This window comes from Polyodon spathula, chromosome 41, assembly GCF_017654505.1.
Source record: "Polyodon spathula isolate WHYD16114869_AA chromosome 41, ASM1765450v1, whole genome shotgun sequence".
Classification (NCBI taxonomy): Eukaryota; Metazoa; Chordata; class Actinopteri; order Acipenseriformes; family Polyodontidae; genus Polyodon; species Polyodon spathula.
Window position 1 is genome coordinate 3,561,190 of NC_054574.1, and position 25,535 is coordinate 3,586,724.

General features: G+C 42.5%; 1 protein-coding gene across 1 annotated transcript; it reads left to right on the forward strand.

Moving 5' to 3' along the window:
* Positions 1–3,032: 3,032 nt before the first annotated feature.
* vps37d (VPS37D subunit of ESCRT-I) lies at positions 3,033–25,529 on the forward strand. The gene is made up of 4 exons (XM_041236567.1): positions 3,033–3,299; positions 6,420–6,591; positions 19,395–19,477; positions 24,305–25,529. The coding sequence occupies exons 1-4, from the start codon at positions 3,171–3,173 to the stop codon at positions 24,800–24,802; spliced, it is 882 nt and encodes a 293-aa protein (XP_041092501.1). The 5' UTR covers positions 3,033–3,170; the 3' UTR covers positions 24,803–25,529.
* Positions 25,530–25,535: the final 6 nt, after the last annotated feature.

Genomic DNA, 25,535 nt, shown 5'->3' on the forward strand with positions numbered 1-25,535 from the left:
ATAGGAAGACATTTTCAGCTAACAGCGAATTACAGCAGTGAGTAGCGATTTCCATCAACAAAACGAACACATTTCTAGTGATATTTTGCACAAACATATATGCGAATCTTACCGTACAAAAACCAAACAGCTGTGCGTAATGACGTTTAAAAAATGGTTAGCGCATACATTTTCTTGTTCCGAACAACAACAAAAATGAGATGCACTTCCTTCCATTTTTTTATTTGCTCGCTAGACTAGCTTATAAATCTAGCGAATAACCAGCCGCGCCGAGCATTGGTGTAGCTGGACTGAAAATAGACCGAGAAGGTGACACATTTTCAAGAAATAACTGAAATTGGACAAATGTTGATTGGTGTGTTGTGCTGACCCGACAGGGGAGTAATAAGTATTACCATTGTTCAACTTTCCATATTTTTTTGAAGCTGTACTGTACCCCTCTGCTATTCCTAATCTACATTATTATTATTATTATTATTATTATTATTATTATTAAACACTTATTATTAATATGATCTAATAATAAACTAATAATAATAATAATAATAATACTAAATAATAATAAGTAATAAAATAATGCAGACAGGATGGCAGTCCAGTGTCAGATACACACCGAAACCTAAACTAAGTTTTTTCAATCCTACTTGGGTAAATATTTTAAATATTTTGTTTTTGAACGGTCCAGGGATAGTAGCATGTAATGCATGAGGTGTGGTCAGTTAATGAAGCAGTTAAAATCTACAGTGGCCAGAGATCATGCCGAGAAATGGTATAAGAGGACAAAAATATTAAACATGTCTGCAGCAGAAAAGGAGATGTTGTAAGAGAAGCGGAAGAAAACAGTAGGGTCAGGTGTATATCGACATTTGTAAACTTGCACCAGAAAGACGCACAGGATTATCTCGGTTTTGCCAACACTACAGTTTAACAAAAGCTGTTACAATTTACAACAGGTAGCGTCTTTAAAGACATTGTCACATAAATGTACCCAATTCCACTGCCTTCCGAAGACTGCACTGTAGTGCATAAACTGTTGTCATAAACAGTGATACATTTGGCGACTACCTTTTCAGTGAAAACCTGAAATCAGCGGTAGATGTATCCTTTGCCTGCGGAATGTGTGATGAAAGCACTGACCAAAGTGACACGAGCCATCTTGTTATTTACCATCGTTTTGTACATTTTGAAGCAGGTTCGCTGAGTTTTTGATACTAACAGAAATATCTGGACTGTTTGGAAAATGAACAAAATAATGATCCAGTACAGGTGTAGTGTTAGAAAGTGGTATGTGGATCAAAACTTAACCCATGCAATGTCAAGTGGTACGCTGTCAGATTTTGGTACAGATGCAACCACTTGCAATCTGGTGGGTGTTTTCTATTGTCAAACATGCACATTTACCATTAATTGTATATCTTGTTTTTTGCAAACTTAAACTGGAAACACAATCAATTTATCTAAAAAGAAAAAAAAAAAATTCACGAGGAACAAGTCAAAATGAGAAGTCCATAGCAAAGTTGCACAAATAAAAAATGTGCAAGACCCAAAGTACTGCACATGATAAATATTAGAATACTGTTTTCTTAATGGTGGAAAAATATGATAAATTACATTAACAACCATGTAGAAAGACTGGAAACAGTGCCAAACCATGCAACAAAATAAAGAACTGTTTGAACTGAACTCTGCTGTTTGTTGTTGTTTGAGAACTTCATCACCTCTACACCTGCACACTGCAAGCCACTTTGCCACCCCACCCCCCCCCCCACCCCCCATTACATTTGCAATGCCTGTTCAACTGTGGTGATGCAATGCAGATCAAGATGTCAACTCAATCCGAGATTTAAAATTCAAACCAGGACTTCAGAGTAATGAGGCAACTACCTTGGTATCTGAATATATTACTACTGGATTAAATCTGGTAGTCAGACAAGAAGCTGTGCGTTTCCTCTATTAGACCTTGCAGTATACAATCCAGAGGAAGCTCTGGCCGGAGAACAGTAAACAAAACGAAAGAGTATGGAGAAAGAAGGAAAAAGACAACAGAGATGGCGGGCTATTCTTCCTCTACTGCCCCCAGGCCCTTTTCGTACATAGCCTCCACTATTTTGTTACTGTTCATGCTGCACTTGCCTGTAATGTTTTTGCTCCCTATGTGCAAGACTTTGCATTTATTCACATTGAATGTCATCTGCCATGTCTCAGCCCAAGCTTGAATCTTGTCTAAATCTCTTTATTATTAAAGTTGCTGATTTGGAGTTGGCTGCCCCACCCAGTTTTGTGTCGTCTGCAAATTTGCATAGTTTACTGATTATGTCTTGGTCCAAGTCATTCCTATAGATGAAGAATAGCAATGGTCCCAGTACTGATCTCTGTGGTACCCCACTTGTTACGTTACTCCAGTTTGATGCCTGGCCTCTAATTATAACTCTCTGCTTCCTATCTTGTAACCAGTTATGAATCCATGTTGCTACTTTACCATTTATTCCTACTGATTTAATCTTTAGATATAGCCTTTCGTGCGGTACTTTGTCAAACGCTTTTTGAAAATCTAAGTAGATTATGTCATATGCAGTATCCTTGTCCACTCTAGTAATGCATAAAAAAGTTTAATGGAATCATACCTACTGTCGCTAACTTTTTTATATAAAACAAAAATAAACAACTATGCAAACGACGACAAACATGCACAATTTGTGCTTGACAGGAAGTACTTCTCACAGCCTCTTTTAGGCAAACTACCAGAGTAACAGAAAGAGAAAATGAAAACCTGAACAATAATAATTTAAAAACAAAAACCAAAAACCTTTAAAAGCAGTTACACTTGCTAGTGTATCCAGGGTTAAAGTGCTCTTCTGACAATAAACCTGCAACACCTCCGTGTTTGGCTTTAAAAAATAAACTAATACAATAAGCACATGTTAAATTAAGCAAAACATCTGCTACTTCGCTGCCTCTTTAAGAGTCGAGTGCGCCCTGTGTGGTTTTCAGGAGAACTATCTTTGATTTAGCAACTGGCAGTAACTCGCATTGTCTCAGGCAGAGCAGAGTCTCATGTGTGGAGTTATCGCTTCAGGGACAGGAGCAGTACTATGTGCATCTGTAACAGATTCAGGATGAGACCAGATCACAGCACCGCCTCTGGAACTGCCTGAGCCATCGGCGTCAGCATGTCCCGGTTCACACGGGGGAGCAAGAACCCGGTGCCGGACGGGCTTAGGATACTCAGCACAGGGCAGCTCCGGGACCTCTTGCAAGAAGAGAATACAATGGACCAAATCGTCAGACTCAGTCAGAAGGTTATATTGCTATTTTTATACGCCAGAAAAAAACAAAAAAAAAAAACAACAGAATCGTTAAAATACTAATGTAAAAAAATGTGTTGAGCAGAATTGATAAATACAAATATGTGAACAGTATTATTTCTGTGTGTGTTATATATCGTTATACGTGTGCCAAAAATCCTACTCTATACTATAAATTAAATAACCATGTGCAGAAATCCTGTACGTAGCTATAATGGAGCAGTAATGCTTGCCAATTTAATATCTGAGTGGTGGCGTTGCCAGGATTGTGTGCAGGTAGATACTGCACTGCGAGTAATTGTTATGGGTATGCCTTTATCGCTTAAACACACAACCTGAAGCTTTCTGTGGACCGCAGCGTTATGTGGCTTTAGTTATTTTTATTTAATAAATGTTCATAACAACGCAAGCTGGCGAACAATTTAAGGCGGTCACAATTTTATAGAAAAGGGACTTTACATTGTTGGTTTATTTTTCATTTAGTTGGAAATTATTAACATGCTGGCCATTAGTACAATAGATCTCAAAGCCGTTTCTAAGGAAACCCTTCACGAAAAGTTTACGTTGGTAAATTTCCTCTCGTACAAATTTGCAGTTATAAATGCCTTGGGCCCTTCAATTAATTCTTGGGATTTATGTTAAGGTAGTCAGGAGTAGTTCTTTGTCGTTAGCAAACAATATTACAGCTGGGTGTTATTTAGAATTGGCCCTTCTAGTAAAGCCTACACGGTCATTCTGCAGTTTCTCCATGTCTACGCTAATGCATTTACCATAGACTACATGGTCTGCCGTGCTTCAGTAGGCTTTACCATATGGGTTACGGTTTAGCACCAGGCTTTCACTGTGCTTTACTGGGCTGCAGGAAACTTTGAAAAGGCGGCCTCTTTATATTTATTTTCTAAAGTGTTTATTGGTACTAACAGTATTTTTTTGTAGAGGGGGTGTTTGCACACACAGAGGAAGCTGGTACTAACAGTATTATTTTGTAGAGAGGGTGTTTGTTTTCACAGACAGAGGAAGCTAGCCCTAGTCACTGTCAAAACTCCAGTTACTCTCAACAAAACTGAATTTGTGGTCAAAGAAAGGGAGGGAGGGGGCGTTAGACCAGAAATGAAAATATAAAAGAAACCTCATGTGATATAATCTCGAGTCAACGTGCCATGGTATATTCTTTAAACATACAGCCGATAAAATCCCATGGTAGATTTGGAAACATAACTATGCATTGATACTATATTAGTAGGTGTGCATCGAGTTACCCTTTACAGTGTTGACAAGGATTAAGCTGTAGTAGTTGAACCAGTAGTAGCACACATATTAATATATAAAGGGGTTGTATATACCATATCAGCACCTACCTTATGCCACACTAAATGTCTGTCATATTTTAACACTAAAATGTAAATAAAAAAATATATATCTGTGATTTTGGATCGAAGTAAATCTGGTATGTATTTGTATTGCTGTGCAGCTTTCCCAATCAGCTTGAATGCCATATACCTACACCTTATGTGATGGCAGTGAAAAGTATTAAAATTAACAATACTGTGCTGACATTAGTATGTGTTCTTCAACCAAGTAGCCAAAGCACAGCGAGCTTGGGAGATGTCTTCCAGCTTCAATGCCTTTTTGTTATTTGGAAATAGGCTGGATAACCTGAATTTGTCCAGCAACAAATGACTTGATGGAACATAGACGGAATCTGGCAGCTAATGAAAACGGCTCTCTTGTGTACACCTAGCGGAGAGCCACGTTTTCCTACACTTGCCAGGTTTGCCATTAATATGTTGGCTTTGCCACATAGTAGTGCAGAATTAGAGCGAGATTTTTATCAGGTGAGCCTTGTAAAAACAGATGTAAGAAATACACTGTCTCCAGACATTCGGAATGGAATTCTGATCATCAGACTGCTGTTAAAAACAGCACCAGCTTCAGACTAGTGGAGCAAACAATCCAGCCTGCAAATGTGTACATGTATGACCATAAGTAGTAAACAAGACCTAAAGAAATGTAAGTACACAAAACTAGCACATTTTGTAATGTAATTTATTGTTTCAGATTTTTGTTGATGTCAGTAAAACAATAGTGTCAGTAAAAAATCAGTATGTCAGTAAAAACGAAATTAACAAAGTTTGGCAATCCTGATTTGACGATACGACTGTTTTTTTATATATTTTTTTGGACTATAGGGAACCTACAATTAGTGGAAAAAAGTCTGAGCACCCTCCTATATAGAAGTATGCTGTTTTTTAAATTGGATAGCAATCAGCAAATCCAGTGAATTCAGTAAATCCGGAAAGGTAATTATCAAGCTCTGCATTTGACGTACAGGATCTTCTGAATTTATTTTGAAATGTGTTTAGCACACCACCTTTAGTTAAACTGTTTCTGCCAGATTTGGTCAGTCGTTCAGTTTAGAGCAGTGTGTGAAACTTTTGTCATAACTAGAATTTGGCATAGTTGACCATTTATAGTTGACAGCTTATTGATCCCAGAATCTCATCAAGCAGCTTCTTGAAGGATCCCGGGTGTCAGCTTCAACAACATTACCGGCAGTTGGTTCCAGACCCTCACAATTGTCAGTTCTCTAATATATATGATCGTCTATTTGTTGTTATTCATATATGAAGGTGGGGCCCCAGCAGTGTATGTTTGGCTAGGGCCCCGTTGTGTCGCTCAGATCTCATCGATTGGCTGCAGCCGATCGCTGTGGTTAAACTGGAAAGAGTGAACGGCAGTTTTGTGTTCTGCACTACCGTTACAGATTCTGTCCCCTTGCCGGTGAGATGAGATGATGTTAAAAGCTCTAAAGCCATGAATGCAGATGAGCCTGGCTCTTTTGCATTGTGGTTGAGATGCCTCCTTGCGGTGTGCTGGGTAGCCTGTTCACACCCAGCCTCCACCCTGTTAAATAAGGCAAAAAAACCTCATTGCAAAATAACTTCAGTGCACTTTTTTTTTTTTTAGCTCTTGTGGTTTATAATATAAGAGAACCCCTCAATGGAATTATCATAACATTAACCAAAATGTTTCAGTGACAAATATTTTGACTAGAAGTCTCCATTCAATTAAATCCCCCCCCCCCCTCACCCCTCACTCTCCTGGCTTGTCTAGTTCCAGGAGCTACAGCTGGAGAGGGACACCCTGCTGACTATCAACCACAGCCTGGCTGAAGAGTCTCTCTCACTCCGCCCACGGCTGGACAATGGCAAACTGCAGCTCGCTGGCAAATACCAGGATCTGGAGCTGCTGTGGGCAAGCTGTCGGGACAAGCAGGAGCGCATTGGTAAGTCTCGCAATAAACACTGTACTGAAAATGCAAGGTAAGCGGACAACTAAAAGAGAATCCCGGGTCAGTGTTTCTCAGCTAAAAGAGAATCCAGGATCAGTGTTTCTCAGCTAAAAGAGAATCCTGGATCAGTGTTTCTCAGCTAAAAGAGAATCCTGGATCAGTGTTTCTCAGCTAAAAGAGAATCCTGGATCAGTGTTTCTCAGATAAAAGAGAATCCTGGGTCAGTGTTTCTCAGCTAAAAGAGAATCCTGGGTCAGTGTTTCTCAGCTAAAAGAGAATCCCGGGTCAGTGTTTCTCAGCTAAAAGAGAATCTCAGCTAAAAGAGAATCCTGGGTCAGTGTTTCTCAGCTAAAAGAGAATCCTGGGTCAGTGTTTCTCAGCTAAAAGAGAATCCCGGGTCAGTGTTTCTCAGCTAAAAGAGAATCCTGGGTCAGTGTTTCTCAGCTAAAAGAGAATCCCGGGTCAGTGTTTCTCTGAACTGCTCAGGGGAGTTCCAGGACCCCACGGCTCATTATTACACTTTGTCGCTGTGTTTTTGTTAATTTCTGGTGTGTTTGTTTCACTGATGTCTTTACATTTAAAACAAAATCCCAAACATTTCCTAAAGTTAGTAACTGAGTATTTATAAATAATACTTAAATAATACGTATTTATTTATAAATGTTTAGCAGGTTGTCCATTAATTAGAAAATGTACGAGCGAAAGAAGGCCATTCAGCCCATCTAAGCTTATCCAGTTCCTAGCAGATGATTGATCTCAGAACTTTGTCAAGGCGAGTCTTAAAGGATCTAAATGATTCAGCCTCACAACATGACTAGGTAACCCGTTCTATCCCCTTACCACTCTCTGTGTGAAGATGTGTCTCCTTCCCTTTGTCCTGTTTGTCTCCACTTAATTACTAGCTGTGTCCTCTGGTCCTGGTTTCTGTACTGCGCATAAAGTATTGATTCTGGTTAACTTTGTAAAATCCTTTTAAGATTCCAGAGACTCTAATCACATCCCTCCTAATTCTTCTGTTCTTGGCTAAATAGATTCAGTTCCTTCTGGTTTATTATGATCACAGTATATTATTTGATTTATATTACAGACGGCGTCGCTTTATCGGGACACCTCGTGAGAAAGTAAAAATATCCTCAATAAGCGGCTGTCCCAATTAAACGAGAGGCAGCAGAGACCACTTAGTCACACTTTTTTGTTTTTAAATGAAAAGGAAAATAAGTAAATCACATCACATTATGATTACATGTTAAATACATCATTTAAAATACAAGCGATTTTTTTAAAATTCCTAAACAAAAAGAATCACTGTTTTTTTTTATTTCTACATGAAATGAAAATAATTAAATCACATCTTATCACCTGTAATGTTTACGTGCCAACTTTCTTGCAACAGCAGCCTGAGAAACCACAGGGGACTCCAGCTCCTTCGGGAGTTCAAGGTGATTTACGCCAGTCACAGTGTACTCATGTACTCGCTGCACTGCTACGCAAACCTGTCTTGCTCTGAAAAGCGATCTCTGTTCATCATTTGAAAATACTGCATCCCATTTAAGCTAAGTGATGTCTCCATTAAACAACATAAATAGCATTGGAAGAACCGTCTCCCAGAGTTGCGTCCCATTTAAGCAGAAATCCTGATTATCAGTATCCCAATTAGGTGGCTCAGACTGTATTCTGTACTTATTCCCTAATTCTTAAAAAAATATACAATACAAAAAAAACACAATCGTAAGAGTAACAGCCACTGCTTTTTTACTGTTACGTGTTTTCAATAGCAGTTTAGTTACTGCTTTGCCACTTTAGGAAGTTGACCGGAATTGTAGCACTGACGCATCTGCAAGGAGAGTGCGATAATTATTCGTCTGTAACAGCTTAATAAATTTTTGCCATAATGTGTGCATCTGTCATATAGGAAAATCTGAAACCAATGAAATGTTAGCTATATATATATATAAAGGTATGTTTGCTATGTGTATCTTGAAACTGCACGTTTCAGACTGAATTGTGCATAAGTTATTTTGCTAGCTGCAACTACAGTACATGAATAGCAGCAGACTCCAAGTGTCTGGTTTTTAGCCTGGCTCTTGCTCTGGTTCTTGCTCTGGCTCTGGCTCTTGCTCTGGCTCTTGCTCTGGCTCTTGCTCTTGCTCTTGCTCTTGCTCTGCTCTTGCTCTGGCTCTTGCTCTGGTGCTCTGGCTCTGGCTCTTGCTCTGGCTCTTGCTCTGGCTCTGGCTCTTGCTCTTGCTCTGGTTCTTGCTCTGGCTCTGGCTCTTGCTCTGGCTCTGGCTCTTGCTCTTGCTCTGGTTCTTGCTCTGGCTCTTGCTCTTGCTCTGGTTCTTGCTCTGGCTCTTGCTCTTGCTCTGGTTCTTGCTCTGGTTCTTGCTCTTGCTCTGGTTCTTGCTCTGGCTCTGGCTCTTGCTCTGGCTCTCTGGCTCTTGCTCTTGCTCTGGCTCTCTGGCTCTCTGCTCTGGCTCTGGCTCTGGCTCTGGCTCTGGCTCTTGCTCTGGTTCTGGCTCTGGCTCTGGCTCTTGCTCTGGCTCTTGCTCTGGCTCTTGCTCTGGCTCTGGCTCTTGCTCTGGCTCTGGCTCTGGCTCTGGCTCTTGCTCTGGCTCTTGCTCTGGTTCTTGCTCTGGCTCTGGCTCTGGCTCTGGCTCTGGCTCTGGCTCTTGCTCTGGTTCTTGCTCTTGCTCTTGCTCTTGCTCTGGCTCTGGCTCTTGCTCTGGCTCTGGCTCTTGCTCTCTGGCTCTTGCTCTTGCTCTTGCTCTGGCTCTTGCTCTGGCTCTTGCTCTTGCTCTGGTTCTTGCTCTGCTCTCTTCTGGTTCTTGCTCTGGTTCTTGCTCTGGCTCTTGCTCTTGCTCTGGTTCTTGCTCTGGTTCTTGCTCTTGCTCTGGTTCTTGCTCTGGTTCTTGCTCTTGCTCTGGTTCTTGCTCTGGTTCTTGCTCTTGCTCTGGCTCTTGCTCTGGCTCTGTCTGCTCTTGCTCTGGTTCTTGCTCTGGCTCTTGCTCTTGCTCTTGCTCTTGCTCTTGCTCTGGCTCTTGCTCTTGCTCTGGTTCTTGCTCTGGTTCTTGCTCTGGCTCTGGCTCTTGCTCTGGCTCTTGCTCTTGCTCTGGCTCTTCTCTCTGGTTCTTGCTCTGGCTCTGGCTCTTGCTCTGGCTCTTGCTCTTGCTCTGGCTCTTGCTCTGGTTCTTGCTCTTGCTCTTGCTCTTGCTCTGGCTCTTGCTCTGGCTCTTGCTCTGGCTCTTGCTCTGCTCTGGCTCTGGCTCTGGCTCTTGCTCTGGTTCTTGCTCTTGCTCTGGCTCTGGCTCTGGCTCTGGCTCTGGTTCTTGCTCTGGCTCTGGCTCTGGCTCTGGCTCTTGCTCTGGCTCTTGCTCTTGCTCTGGCTCTTGCTCTGGCTCTTGCTCTTGCTCTGGTTCTTGCTCTTGCTCTGGCTCTTGCTCTTGCTCTGGCTCTTGCTCTGGCTCTTGCTCTGGCTCTGGCTCTTGCTCTTGCTCTGGCTCTTGCTCTGGCTCTTGCTCTGGCTCTTGCTCTTGCTCTGGTTCTTGCTCTGGCTCTGGCTCTGGTGCTTGCTCTGGTTCTTGCTCTGGCTCTGGCTCTGGCTCTTGCTCTGGCTCTGGTTCTGGCTCTGGCTCTGGCTCTTGCTCTGGCTCTTGCTCTTGCTCTGGTTCTTGCTCTGGCAGTGCTGTGCAGCTTTTATGCACCTTGCTGCTGCACTCTGCTCTCTTGTGGTTAGGTGCTGAGTTCCGGGGGGCCTGAGGTTTGCTTCTGAAAATCAGATAAGTGTTATTTAAGATCTTCATTAGGTAAGCAAATAGTATCATGGTAAAGTATATTAAAACGACTTAATTACAGTATGTGGAATAACTTATTCTGTTATCTGTATGTATGAAAAAAAAGCTTATCCAATTCTGATGAATGTTTTGCGTAAATTATTGAGAGTATCAGATTCTGGGGATATATGGGGATATCTGTCCGTACATGTGTCCATCTGTATGTCACACTTACAGTTTTGCAAATATCTGGACAAGCGTTTATTAAATTGTGTTGAACCTCGGTATTGACATGCTTAATATAAGCGGATTGAGGCGTCTCTGTACATCTGCTTTAATATAAGCAGATTGAGGCATCTCTGTACATCTACTTTAATATAAGCAGTCTGAAGTGTCCCTGCCAGACCAGTATGAAACAATTCCAAGATCCACAGCATGATGTGAGACAGGTCCCTCTATTTACTGTATGTGTCCACCTCACTACTGTGCATAAAAAACAGAGTTTATCAGATTTTAGCCAAATGTAATCCGAAATGTCTGCAGGAGGCTAGGGGTGTAAAGGTTTTGTGAAGATTGGCGCAAAATCATGACAATTATTGTGCTTACTATATAGAGTGTGACAGACAGACAGACAGTTAGACAGACAGAAGGACACGAGCAGTGCACAAAGGTCACCATTTTCTGAATGAAGATAAAATCAACATTGTTCGTACGACTGCTGTTTGGTTTTGTTGCAGCGTTTCTGATTCATCGCAGTATAAAGAGCTGATACAGACCTTTCAACTTTTCTTGATTTTTTAGATTTTAAAATCAAGTCATCCCCTAATTCTTCTTTCTCTTTGACTCTTTGTATAGCTCATGGTTCAGTGTATGTTTACAGGCAGTCTAATATTTCATTACTGTTCTTAAAAATATAAAGAGCATATTCAGAACAAGGTAAGCACTATTCCAAATAATACCTCCGCCACCGCCAACATGAGTCGACACAGAGGGGGCGACTCTAGCACCTTCCCGAGTTCTGGGGTTCATGGAAACGTGGTATTAGAGTAATCAGAATTATATAAGCTATCTTGTTGAATGTTAGTGGAGTATTAGTGCATGTAAACACCGTATTTCAAATACTCGGCTTTCTCTAATGAGGTAACCAGAACTGAACTCAGTATACGAAGTGCAGTCTTACCAATGCATTCTACACCCTCCTAGTGTCCTTTGATTTGCACACTTCTATTCACAAGCATGCCTTTTTGATTGCTTCCCTGGTATCACGAGGATTCAAGCCCTCCGTGTTAGTGTTCGAGTGTGGTAGACACTGACTGAATTGATCACTGTGGTTCTGCAAAGCTTCCACCACCCACCCCTCCACACACACACAATTTATACAAACAGAGTCCACTCCCTTCCTTCAACCAACCCACCCCTCCACACACACACACACATAATTTATACAAACAGAGTCCACTCCCTTCAACAACCCACCCCTCCACACACACACACACAAACACACACACACACACACACACACACACACACACACACACACTTTAATTTATACAAACAGAATTCACCCCCTTCAACCACCCACCCTCCACACACACACACACACACACACACACACACACACACACACACACACACACAATTTATACAAACATAATTCACCCCCTTCCTTCAACCACCCACCCCTCCATATACACACACACACAATTTATACAAACAGAATTCCCTTTATTTAAATGTTTAACTTTTACAGTCCCCTCAGCCATCACAAAGACCTGTAGGGGGTTTCAGGTCAGACCTGCGGTGTTAGAGAGCTGTGACAGGAAGCTGTTGTAACTGCGGAGGCTGGGTGCGAATCAGTCACCACAGACCCCTTAAGAGCATCTTAAAGTCATTGTTCTCCATCATGCACAGCCATTCATTATATGGTTCTCAAACTAGCTTTCTAGTGTCCTTTTGGTACTGCGGTGACCAGAATGTTCTCACCAATGCATTATACAACCTCATTAGAGCGTCAATGGATTTGTACTCTGCACTCTTGGCTTTATACACAAGCATTTATGATTGCTTCCCTGCACTGTGTGGTTGCTGACAGCAACTTGTAGTTGAAACATTTGTCATTTCATTTATTACGTTTCTTTTAGTATTTCTGTATATATGATTAACACATTATTTTGTAGAAAAACCAATTGACACAACATGTTAAAAAGCAATTGCTTCTGTGCCTCTTGAAAATGTCCGGAAACAGATTTGATCTTTATCTGATTGAAGGGAACCACAGACGATACAAACAAATAACCACCTTTGTACTGCAGTGCTGGTAAAATGAACAGGGACTGGTACGGATTTTCAGAGCATGCTGTAAATGCAGATTGTAGCAAACACTGATTTAGAAGTTTAAGATCAGTCACCCCTACATATTATTTACATATTTTAGAACCACATGGAACCATTGTGAATATATGTGTGTGTGTGTTTCGACCGTATAGCTTGCAGATCCCATTCCTAGCATTCATCACAACTGTACTCAGGAGAAATGAGCCATTAAAGATTCCAGGACATCTTATCCCAGGCAGAGAAAATATGTACAAGTTCAAACGTTTAAAAAGCATGTCTCACATGTATGGATATAGAGGAGGCGCTGGTACACATGTGTCATACTTCACAGATTTCTCCATCTGGAAAATCGCTTATCCAGTTGTCATGAAACTAAACATTTAGTTCAAGTTACTGAGAATATCAGATATCTGTCCATCTGTCATGTACTGTTGGTCACACTATTTTGAATATATCTGGGTAATGGATTATCTAGATGTCATGAAGCGTGCTCATTCTTATTGGATGCTGCGCTGCACACATTGCATGTATCTGGGTAATGGATTATCTATCCAGTTGTCATGATGCTTGCTGATATACAGCATGGTCAGCAACTTTTCAATCAGCAGCTATGGAGGGAGACGGGTGTTACTGACATACTTGTTCTACAGTAAATCAGTGTACAGTCTGATACAGTGAAGACACCTGAATGTACATCTGTATATCTGGAGAGCTGTATTAAAACTATTATTGAGATGATCAGAATATGGAGCTAACTGGAGAAATGTGTGCGTATGTACTGTACATGCATGCCTGTAACTTCATCTATTTAGCCTGGAACAAAGAAGAACTAGAAGGGGCATGATTGAAGTTTTTTTAATCTTAAAAGGAGTTGACAAAGTTAACCCTAACCAATACTTTAAGCGCAGTACAGACACCAGGAACAGAGGACACAGCTGGTAATTAAGTGGAGACAAACTGAGGACAAAGGGAAGGAGACACTTCTTCACACAGAGAATAGTGAGGGGATGGAATGGGCATGTTCATGTTGATGCTGAATCACTCGGATGCTTTAAGACTCAACTTGACAAAGTTTTGAGATCAATCAGCTACTTGGAAGCAGATGAACTTGAAGGGCCGAATGGCGTCTTGTTTGTAAATGCTGCTGTGTTCTTCTTCTGTTCTCATTTGAAGCCTTGTGCAGTTCAGTCTTGATTAGAAGCTTTCATCCTGTTAGCTTTGTAATGTTTACTAGACTCTGCTAGTGATACTATCTCAGGCCAATCCCAAAGGTAGACTAGAGAAGGCTTGTGATATGAAACTGCAGCCATCTTGGCTCCACAGCACAGTAGTGTTCAGTGCAATGCTGACTCCACGGTAGAGCCACAATGGCTTCACTTTCCTCCACTATTCACTTTAGTGCTGCTGTTCAAGGTCTTTCACACTGCACTGCAATCGTATTAGCATAGTAGATCATGAACAATGACTACGGAAGGGCTCTTATAGTCATAATGTTTTTCAGGCTGAGGCTGGGAGCAAATGTTCAGTGGCTCTCAAAAGTATTCACCCCTCCTTGGACTTTTCCACATTTTATTGTGTTACTACATGGAATCATAAAATTGATTTAATTAGGAGTTTTTGCCACTGATCAACACAAAAAAAGTCCATAATGTCAAAGTGAAAAATAAAATCTTCAAATTGTTCTAAATGAATTACAAACAGAAAATAATTGATTGCATAAGTGTTCACCCCCTTGCTATGACACACCTAAATAAGCTCTGATGCAAGCAATTGTCTTTAGAAGTCACATAATTAGTTGAGTGGAGTCCACCTGTATGCAATGAAGGTGTTTCACATGATTTCAGGTTAAATACACCTGTCTCTGGGAGGTCCCACAGTTGGTTAGTACATTTCTTAACAAAAACTACATCATGAAGACGAAGGAACATTCAAAGCAAATCCAGAATAAGGTTCTTCAAAAGCATGAATCAGGGGTAGGATATAAGAACATTTCTAAGGCATTGAATATCCCCCGGAGCACAGTAAAGTCCATTATTAAGAAATGGAGAGAATATGGCACAACTGTGAATCTGTCTAGAATGGCCGTCCTCAAAAACTGAGTATCCGAGTGAGAAGGGCACTAGTCAGAGAGGCCACCAAGAGGCCTATGGCAACTCTAAAGGAGTTACAGTCTTCCACGGCTGAGCTGGGAGACACTGTGCATACAGCAACAATAGCCCGGGTGCTTCACAAAACTGGCCTTTATGGGAGAGTGGCAAAAAGAAAGCCATTGTTGAAAAAAAACTTGCATCAAATCTTGGCTAGAGTTTGCCAGAAGGCATGTGGGAGACTCTGAGACCAAGTGGAAGAAGATTCTATGGTCTGATGAGACCAAAATAGAGCTTTTAGGCCTCAGTGCTAAGCGCTATGTTTGGCGCAAGCCTAACACCGCACATCATCCTGAGAACACCATCACTACCGTGAAGCATGGTGGTGGCAGCATCATACTATGGGGATGCTTCTCTGCGTCAGGGCCTGGAAAGCTCGTGAAGATAGAGGGCAAAATGGATGCAGCAAAGTACAGTGAAATCCTGGAGGAAAACCTGCTGAAGTCTACAAGAGACCTGGGACTTGGGAGACGATTCATCTTCCAGCAGGACAATGACCCCAAACATACATCCAAAGCCACACTGGAGTGGCTTTTAAAAACAAAAAGGTCAATGTCCTGGAGTGGCCCAGTCAAAGCCTGGACCTCAATCCAATTGAGAATATGTGGAAAGAGTTGAAAATTGCTGTTCACCAAAGGTCCCTGTGATGAGTCAAAGGGTTTTCGGTCTGTGATTCAGCCTCCCGACAGTAGATGGCATCAAACCAACTCGGGACTTCCCTTACCAAGATCTCGTGACCATGGCAAAAGTCATCTTTTGAGGGGCGGCACCTTGGTGAGGGGCGGAAGTACGAGTATGTAAATTCCAGCCACTGGAGTCAAGTGAAGGATAAGGACACTTGTCAGTTGGGGATTGGTGTTCCACTGACTACAGAGGCGGGACATTACATACTAAAGGGAACGTACTACTGTGTTCGGGGTGGGTCCGAAAGTAAAATAGGAGGAGTAACGGGTGGAGGGAGAGACTGGTTTGGTGCAGCGGGATTTTTAAAACAAAAAACACTAACATTTCTTTTGTCTTTTTTTTGTTTATGTATGGGTCGCCACGAAGACAATTAAAGACGAGTCATCATGGTTTGTTTTGGATTTCACCCCTGCACTCCTTCCCTCACACCATTTTGTTTTCTTTTCTTATTTAATCATTTTGTTGTGTATAGAGAATAAAAATAAATTATTTTATTTCTGTACACATAAATTACTGTCTGGACATTCCATTTAATACACTCACGCCTCACAGTCCCCCTCCAGCTTGACAGCGCTTGAGCAATTTTGCAAAGAAGAATGGGCAAAAATTGCAGTGTCCAGATGTGCAAAGCTGGTACAGACTTATCCAGATAGACTCATGGCTGTAATTCCTGCCAAAGGTGCCTCTACCAAATATTGACTCAAGGGGTTAAATACTTATGCAATCAATTATTTTTTGTTTTGTATTTGTAATTAATTTAGAACAATTTGTAAATTTTATTTTTCAGTTTGACATTATGGCATTTTTTTGTATTGATCCATTGTGATTTCATGTTGTAACACAATAAATTGTGGAAAAGTCCAAGGGGATGAATACTTTTGAGAGCCACTGTATGTGAGAACTTACTAACCCGACTAATAAACAGGCTATTGTCACTATGCTGATGGAAACCCTTGACTATTGTCCCCAGTAAGTGTCTATGAATTGGGACATTTAGTTTTATTTAGTTATAACCTGATCCCTCACTGTATGAGATGGCTAACCTGGTCCTTCACTGTATGAGATGGCTAACCTGGTCCCTCACTGTATGAGATGGCTAACCTGGTCCCTCACTGTATGAGATAGCTAACCTGGTCTCTCACTGTATGAGATGGTTAACCTGGTCCCTCACTGTATGAGATGGCTAACCTGGTCCCTCACTGTATGAGATGGCTAACCTGGTCCCTCACTGTATGAGATAGCTAACCTGGTCCCTCACTGTATGAGATAGCTAACCTGGTCCCTCACTGTATGAGATAGCTAACCTGGTCCCTCACTGTATGAGATAGCTAACCTGGTCCCTCACTGTATGAGATAGCTAACCTGGTCCCTCACTGTATGAGATAGCTAACCTGGTCCCTCACTGTATGAGATAGCTAACCTGGTCCTTCACTGTATGAGATAGCTAACCTGGTCCCTCACTGTATGAGATAGCTAACCTGGTCCCTCACTGTATGAGATAGCTAACCTGGTCCTTCACTGTATGAGATAGCTAACCTGGTCCTTCACTGTATGAGATAGCTAACCTGGTCCCTCACTGTATGAGATAGCTAACCTGGTCCTTCACTGTATGAGATGGCTAACCTGGTCCCTCACTGTATGAGATGGCTAACCTGGTCCTTCACTGTATGAGATAGCTAACCTGGTCCCTCACTGTATGAGATAGCTAACCTGGTCCCTCACTGTATGAGATAGCTAACCTGGTCCCTCACTGTATGAGATAGCTAACCTGGTCCCTCACTGTATGAGATAGCTAACCTGGTCCCTCACTGTATGAGATAGCTAACCTGGTCCCTCACTGTATGAGATAGCTAACCTGGTCCCTCACTGTATGAGATAGCTAACCTGGTCCCTCACTGTATGAGATAGCTAACCTGGTCCCTCACTGTATGAGATAGCTAACCTGGTCCCTCACTGTATGAGATAGCTAACCTGGTCCCTCACTGTATGAGATAGCTAACCTGGTCCCTCACTGTATGAGATAGCTAACCTGGTCCCTCACTGTATGAGATAGCTAACCTGGTCCCTCACTGTATGAGATAGCTAACCTGGTCCCTCACTGTATGAGATAGCTAACCTGGTCCCTCACTGTATGAGATAGCTAACCTGGTCCCTCACTGTATGAGATAGCTAACCTGGTCCCTCACTGTATGAGATAGCTAACCTGGTCCTTCACTGTATGAGATAGCTAACCTGGTCCCTCACTGTATGAGATAGCTAACCTGGTCCCTCACTGTATGAGATGGCTAACCTGGTCCCTCACTGTATGAGATGGCTAACCTGGTCCCTCACTGTATGAGATGGCTAACCTGGTCCTTCACTGTATGAGATAGCTAACCTGGTCTCACTGTCACTGTATGAGATAGCTAACCTGGTCCCTCACTGTATGAGATAGCTAACCTGGTCCCTCACTGTATGAGATAGCTAACCTGGTCCTTCACTGTATGAGATAGCTAACCTGGTCTCTCACTGTATGAGATAACTAACCTGGTCTCTCACTGTATGAGATAGCTAACCTGGTCCTTCACTGTATGAGATAGCTAACCTGGTCCCTCACTGTATGAGATAGCTAACCTGGTCCCTCACTGTATGAGATAGCTAACCTGGTCCCTCACTGTATGAGATAGCTAACCTGGTCCCTCACTGTATGAGATGGCTAACCTGGTCCCTCACTGTATGAGATGGCTAACCTGGTCCCTCACTGTATGAGATGGCTAACCTGGTCCCTCACTGTATGAGATGGCTAACCTGGTCTCTCACTGTATGAGATAGCTAACCTGGTCTCTCACTGTATGAGATAGCTAACCTGGTCTCTCACTGTATGAGATAGCTAACCTGGTCCTTCACTGTATGAGATCCTTATTGCAGCAGTATATATTTCAACATGATCCTGATTGTTTTGATATTTTTATTCACATATCACTTACATCAGATAGGAAATGACTTTTTTCAGCTTTTATTCTGGAACGTTCTCCACAGGAGAAGGACCATTTTGTTCTAAGATTCAGTGTATCCAGTCCATGCTCCCTCCTGGACAATGCTGGTGATTGAAACGAGTGGCTTGTTGTGGGAATGGAAAAGCAGCATTAGTTGCAGGAGAGAGCGGGATCTGGAAACGATCCTTATAAGAGAAATGATCTTTCTCCTGTCGAACACTCGATGTTGAGTCTGCAGTATGTTTCAGAATATTACACAGGGATATCGACAGCACAGGATACAGCAAAGGTAACTTAATGTGTTTCTGTAAACACTGCAGGTTGTTCTGTAACACTTTAAAGGGGTTATAAGTAATTAAGTAATTGTCTAAATCTTACCTGTTGTGTGTCCTGGTAACATGCCAGGATATCTCTCTGTTTGCTGGTTGTTTGTTACATGGCGCTGGCTGCAAAGTGTGTCAGTTATGAGGGAAGCAGTTTGCTGGTTACTGACAAGAAAGAAGCCCCCGAAGGGGTGGGGACAGTTTCACTCTTGAGAGTTCAGATTGGTGTCAGCTAGAACCCCTTTAATGCATTAGTTATTGCTACTTTTTTAAAATTTGGTACATGTTCATGTTCCTTTAGTCATGAATTATTATTGTTTATTTATTATTATTTATATGTATATATTTATTTCTTAGCATTTCTATGAATAGAAAACCTAGGCTCTAACCACTATACCACAATGTCTCTCTCCCAGCCCCTCAGCTCTAACGACTAGACCACACTGCCTCCCTCCCAGTCCTTCATCATTAAGCATTAGATTAGGCTGCCAACCCTCTTGGAACACTCTGGCTCTCATCATTTAATGCTGATTATGTTTTGAGACTTATTTGTCCTACTCCTAACAGAGGCCTACCTGGAAAAACAAAGCCCCCAGGAGGCCAGGAACCTTCTCCAGGTTGAGGTGGACAGAGCTGAGAAGGAATCAGAGGTGAGTCTACAGACAAGGGTTGGGGAGTGGGAGTGATCCTACTCAGGACCAGGCATGCCTTATGGGCTGTGGGCTCCTATTGAACAGCCATACTGTCACGCTGGCTGTGATTGGTTGATCCAACAACTTGGTAATGCAGGCACGAGACTAAAAAATGTTGTAAGTTTGCAATAAGTTAGATTTCTCAGTTCTGAGTTCGATGTTTGTAAAGTGCTGTAATTTGGTAATTGCAGCTAACAAAATAATTCCATACATCTTCCCCATTGTGCACTTCCATTAGCTGCATGTGTCTCTAGTGTGCAGTTTGTAAAGAAACACATGTTATAAAGCTCCTAAGTTATGGGATGCTCATCCTTCTGTCAAGAAGCTGCTAGCCTTACTGTTTTTAAATCAAGATTGAAAACTTAGGGCCTCATTCACTAAACGGCTGTAAAGGACCAGAATTACCGCATGGCAGGGGGAAGCCACACCTGCGGTCACTCTATTCACTAAGCTAATAAAGCAAGCTAAATGATTCATTTGCAAGTTGTCATATCACACAGAATTTTACACACACTTGGGTGGCACCTTGGCGTGGTGGTTAGCGCTGCTGCCTCACAGTTTGGAATTTGCATGTTCTTCCCGTGGGTTTTCTCCGGGTACTGTGGTTTCCTCCCACAGTCCAAAGACATGCTGTTCAGGTTGACTGATCATTCTAAATTGCCCTCTGTGTGAGTGTTTGTGTGTGTGTGTGGTGCGATGGACTGGCATCCCATCCAGGGTGCAGTCCTGCCTTGCGCCCTGTGTCTGCCGGGTTAGGCTGCAGCTCACCACGACCCTGTAAAGGATTAAGCAGTTAATGATGATGGATGGATGGATGGATGGATTTAGACACACTTTATTATAATATATAAGGACGCTTTTAAGAAAAGGTAAGTACGGTTTTGAGTTTGTCACAACGAGCGTGCAAAACATTACAAAACAAAACAAAAAAACATTACCGCTGTTTAGTGAATGAGGCCCTTAGTGGCATCAGGTCCTGATCCTGTCATGTGTTGGATTGTACTAAAGGCATCAGGTCCTGATCCTGTCATGTGTTGGATTGTACTAAAGGGATCTGATCCTGGACCCAGGCTCCGATGCTGAGCCTGTGATGTGTTGGGTTTTGCTAAAGGGATCTGATCCTGGACCCAGGCTCCGATGCTGAGCCTGTGATGTGTTGGGTTTTGCTAAAGGGATCTGATCCTGGACCCAGGCTCCGATGCTGAGCCTGTGATGTGTTGGGTTTTGCTAAAGGGATCTGATCCTGGACCCAGGCTCCGATGCTGAGCCTGTGATGTGTTGGGTTTTGCTAAAGGGATCTGATCCTGGACCCAGGCTCCGATGCTGAGCCGGTGGTGTGTTGGGTTGTGCTAAAGGGATCTGATCCTGGACCCAGGCTCCGATGCTGAGCCGGTGGTGTGTTGGGTTTTGCTAAAGGGATCTGATCCTGGACCCAGGCTCCGATGCTGAGCCGGTGGTGTGTTGGGTTTTGCTAAAGGGATCTGATCCTGGACCCAGGCTCCGATGCTGAGCCGGTGGTGTGTTGGGTTTTGCTAAAGGGATCTGATCCTGGACCCAGGCTCCGATGCTGAGCCGGTGGTGTGTTGGGTTTTGCTAAAGGGATCTGATCCTGGACCCAGGCTCCGATGCTGAGCCGGTGGTGTGTTGGGTTGTGCTAAAGGGATCTGATCCTGGACCCAGGCTCCGATGCTGAGCCGGTGATGTGTTGGGTTTTGCTAAAGGGATCTGATCCTGGACCCAGGCTCCGATGCTGAGCCTGTGGTGTGTTGGGTTTTGCTAAAGGGATCTGATCCTGGACCCAGGCTCCGATGCTGAGCCTGTGATGTGTTGGGTTTTGCTAAAGGGATCTGATCCTGGACCCTGGCTCCGATGCTGAGCCTGTGGTGTGTTGGGTTTTGCTAAAGGGATCTGATCCTGGACCCAGGCTCCGATGCTGAGCCTTGGTGTGTTGGGTTTTGCTAAAGGGATCTGATCCTGGACCCAGGCTCCGATGCTGAGCCGGTGGTGTGTTGGGTTTTGCTAAAGGGATCTGATCCTGGACCCAGGCTCCGATGCTGAGCCGGTGGTGTGTTGGGTTTTGCTAAAGGGATCTGATCCTGGACCCAGGCTCCGATGCTGAGCCGGTGATGTGTTGGGTTGTGCTAAAGGGATCTGATCCTGGACCCAGGCTCCGATGCTGAGCCGGTGGTGTGTTGGGTTGTGCTAAAGGGATCTGATCCTGGACCCAGGCTCCGATGCTGAGCCGGTGATGTGTTGGGTTTTGCTAAAGGGATCTGATCCTGGACCCAGGCTCCGATGCTGAGCCGGTGATGTGTTGGGTTTTGCTAAAGGGATCTGATCCTGGACCCAGGCTCCGGTGCTGAGCCGGTGATGTGTTGGGTTGTGCTAAAGGGATCTGATCCTGGACCCAGGCTCCGATGCTGAGCCGGTGATGTGTTGGGTTGTGCTAAAGGGATCTGATCCTGGACCCAGGCTCCGATGCTGATCCTGTGACACGAGAAATAAGTTAGGTTTGCCTTTTTGAGCCTTTTTTTTGTACGTGCAAATTTTAGAAGTTGGTAAACTTTAATTCAGAAAATTGTTTTACTTCTAAAAATGTTGTCAGGATCTTTATTAAAGCTATGTTATATGTGGCTAAAATCGAAAACACATTGTTATAATATTAATAACACGTTCTATTGTATCATGCTGTATTTTATTTAATAATAGCGGTTAACTTTAAGCATATAAATAAATTATAAACATAAACATAAATTATACTGACAAAATAATGTTTTTAAAATATTTATTTTTGCTACAAACCACACTGCACATCCAAACACAGCGAGCGCTTTAAATAAAATGTGTTTATAAAAACTTAAACGTACATTTACGCTTTGATAAGACGACGAATGTTACTTTTTTAAACAGAAAAATAATGTTTTAGAAATAAAATAAAATGTTTTAAAAATAAAATAAAATGTGTTTTCTGTATTGTATTAATTCATGAAGTTGGTTCGATAAAGATGATAAAACATCGCATTTTAAACCAAAAAATACTGTCTGCAATACCTGTTTTCGTTTCTTAAAAAAATACAAATGGCATCTGTAAAATCTTGGACAAATCTCCACAGAACCTTGCCTTTAACTTCTAAAATTTGCGCGTGCGCAGAAAGGCTCAAAAGGCAAACGCTAACTTATTTCATGGTTAACTTATTTCCCATGACGCAAGATACAGTTAAAGTAGAGTGCTGCGCAACATCTGGAGGAGTTGTGGGAACATAGGCTGTGCCAAGCATAGGCTAAAGAAATGTAAAATTAAAGAAATGAATGAATATTAATGTTTATTTGTGATGGATTGTTATTAAATGACAACAAAATACTAATGCTGCTACTACTACTTGTAATAATAATAATAATAATAATAATGATACGAATCCATAACCATGTAAGATGTCATTTTCTAGTTTGAGTAATGCACAATATTAAGTTGCGTCAGGTCACTGCGTCTCGTATAAATTGATCTTGTTGTAAACAAAACTGACATGGCCAGTCTGTTACTGTAATTACCTGTTGCTAAAAACCTCAAAGTAACTGCCAGTCTTTCTGAAGGAGAAATGCATTCCCTGAAGTGTGTGTCTTGCTTTTGTATTCGGGGCGCTGTGAGATCAACCAGTTCCTCAAAACATTTTACATCTAAGCGAAGCATCTACTGTAAGAATGGTGATCTTCTAAAGCAAGCTCTGTCATTACATTTTGGAAGATTCCACGTTTTCCTCTTTTTTTAATTTCTTTTCCATCTCATCGTCGTCAATACAATACGATGTTATTGTTATTGCTGCTGCAACCTTGGATAGTGCCATGTTGAATTGCCATGAAATTGCTTCCAATATCACAAGCAATAAATTGCCAAATGTAGATTAGAAAATTGCTAGCAATAACTGGCAAGTGTAAACTGACCCTGTCCAATCACCGCCCGCAGAACAGATGATCACAGTGGAGCTGTTCCGCAGTCATACAGCTACGCCCTTTTTCCCCCCAAGATGGACAACTTCCTGTTTCATCCCACCATCGACCCATCTCGGAAGGTGTAGCACAAACCTTACCCAGCGCCCTTCCTGGTCAAGGGGTAGACTTGCAGCTCAGACGCCTTCTCTCCCTGTCACAGGAAAATACTGTGTTATTATGTTTTAGGCAACATATTATTGTAATGTTTGTATGGTAATTGTTTATTTATTAGTTTAAAAAAGTTTAATAAAAAAAAAGCCCCTTGGGTTGACATTGTCAGTACATTTTAGAATTCTGAAGGCTTGAATCAGATCGCTGCGTAGTCTTCTTTGTTCAAGACTGAATAAATTCAATTCTTTTAGCCTGTCTGCATATGACATGCCTTTTAAACCAGCAAAAGAAGATCGCTCTTCTTTGCACTCTTTCCAGAGCAGCAGTATCCTTTTTGTAGCGAGGTGACCAGAATGGAACACAATATTCTAGATGAGGTCTTACTAACACATTGTATTGCTGAAAGCATGACAGATAACAGTGAAGAAGCTGTTTGGTTAACGACAGGAAAGAAGCCAGTGAAGGGGTGGGAACAATTTCACCCTCCAGGTGACCCAGGAAGTGCAAGACAGTTTCAATGCTGGGCTTGCACACAGTGATTTCATTTAGCTATTGGAGCAGCAGATACCATGTTTAAAACTACACATTTGAGACCTAGAAAATGAATATATGTGCATGGTGGAGGTGTTATGGGATTATATTGTAAGCTGCAATTCCTTTGAGTGTTCTCTGCTTTGATTTCTGCAGGAGCTGTTGTCACAGTTCATGGAGCACTCCTTGCCTTTAGACGCTTTTCTCGAATCATTCCAAAGCTCCAGAAAGCTTTGCCACATCCGTCGTGCACAGACCGAAAAACTCCAGGAAGTGACGAAACAGGATAGAAACCTGAAGAAGCTGCAGCCAGGAAACCTGAAGAACCAGGAGCCCATCCCCAATGGCTCTCCCGCCCAGGCCCCTCCTCGAGTCTTCCAGCTCCGCTACGGCCTCAACCCAGCTATCCTCATACCTTCCTTCCACCTGCCCTCCACCCCAGCTCCAGCACCCAGCACCGCACTCCCTCCCCTGGGCTCCCATCCAGGACAGCCTCCTGCTGCTCTCCTGCCTCGTGCTCCTTGCTCTGGCATGGGCCTTCCTGTAGGTCTGCGGGTGATTGGACAGATCCCAGGCTGGCCTCCCAGGGCTGTGCGACTCCAGCAGCTCCAGAGACGACACAAGCAGCACCACCCGGAGCCCCCGTACCGATAAACACTCACTGTGTGGGCGAGGCTCATAGCAAAGGTTAGGGAGAGGGTGGGAAATTAACAATAGACATTATGTGACTGCTATAGACCTGTAGAAGTTGATATGGCAGGTTGTTGCACAATCAAACATGCTTAATATGACCCTGCCAGAATATAAAGGCAGTCAATGGGGACAAGCTCCTGATTACAGCACTTTGGTTAGTGTCACACTCCGGTTACTATCACTCACATTTATCAGGTATACACACACGGATCCGAACTTAATATCGCTTTGGAAAAAAACATAAGATTAGAAAAAAATGAGTTGCTGCACAGCACTGAAATGCTCATAATACTATAAGGAGCAGCCCTTTGTTTCTGGTTTCTATTTTATATACATTTCCTGTGAATGTATAACTGTTTTAATTTTTTTTAACAAGGGTGAAAATAAGTAATTCCCCAGTTTTCCAGGTAAGCATCAGGGCTAATACCCCGGGCTGTCGGGACAGCAGCTCACCTGCTCCTATTGAGTTTGAATGCAAATTGTGTAAAGCTGATGAAGGTACCCTGTATCAGTGCTTCAGTATGATATTACACAAAAAAGATATACCTGCATTTATTCCATTTATTTACTGGGAGTAAAGTCTTGGATTTTCTTGGTGTAAATTGGTATTTAACAGGCCAAAATGGTGGTGAAAATCAGTAAATACTGATTTGAAGCTATTGTAAAACGGGGGAATTTTTGGGTAAAAACTGAG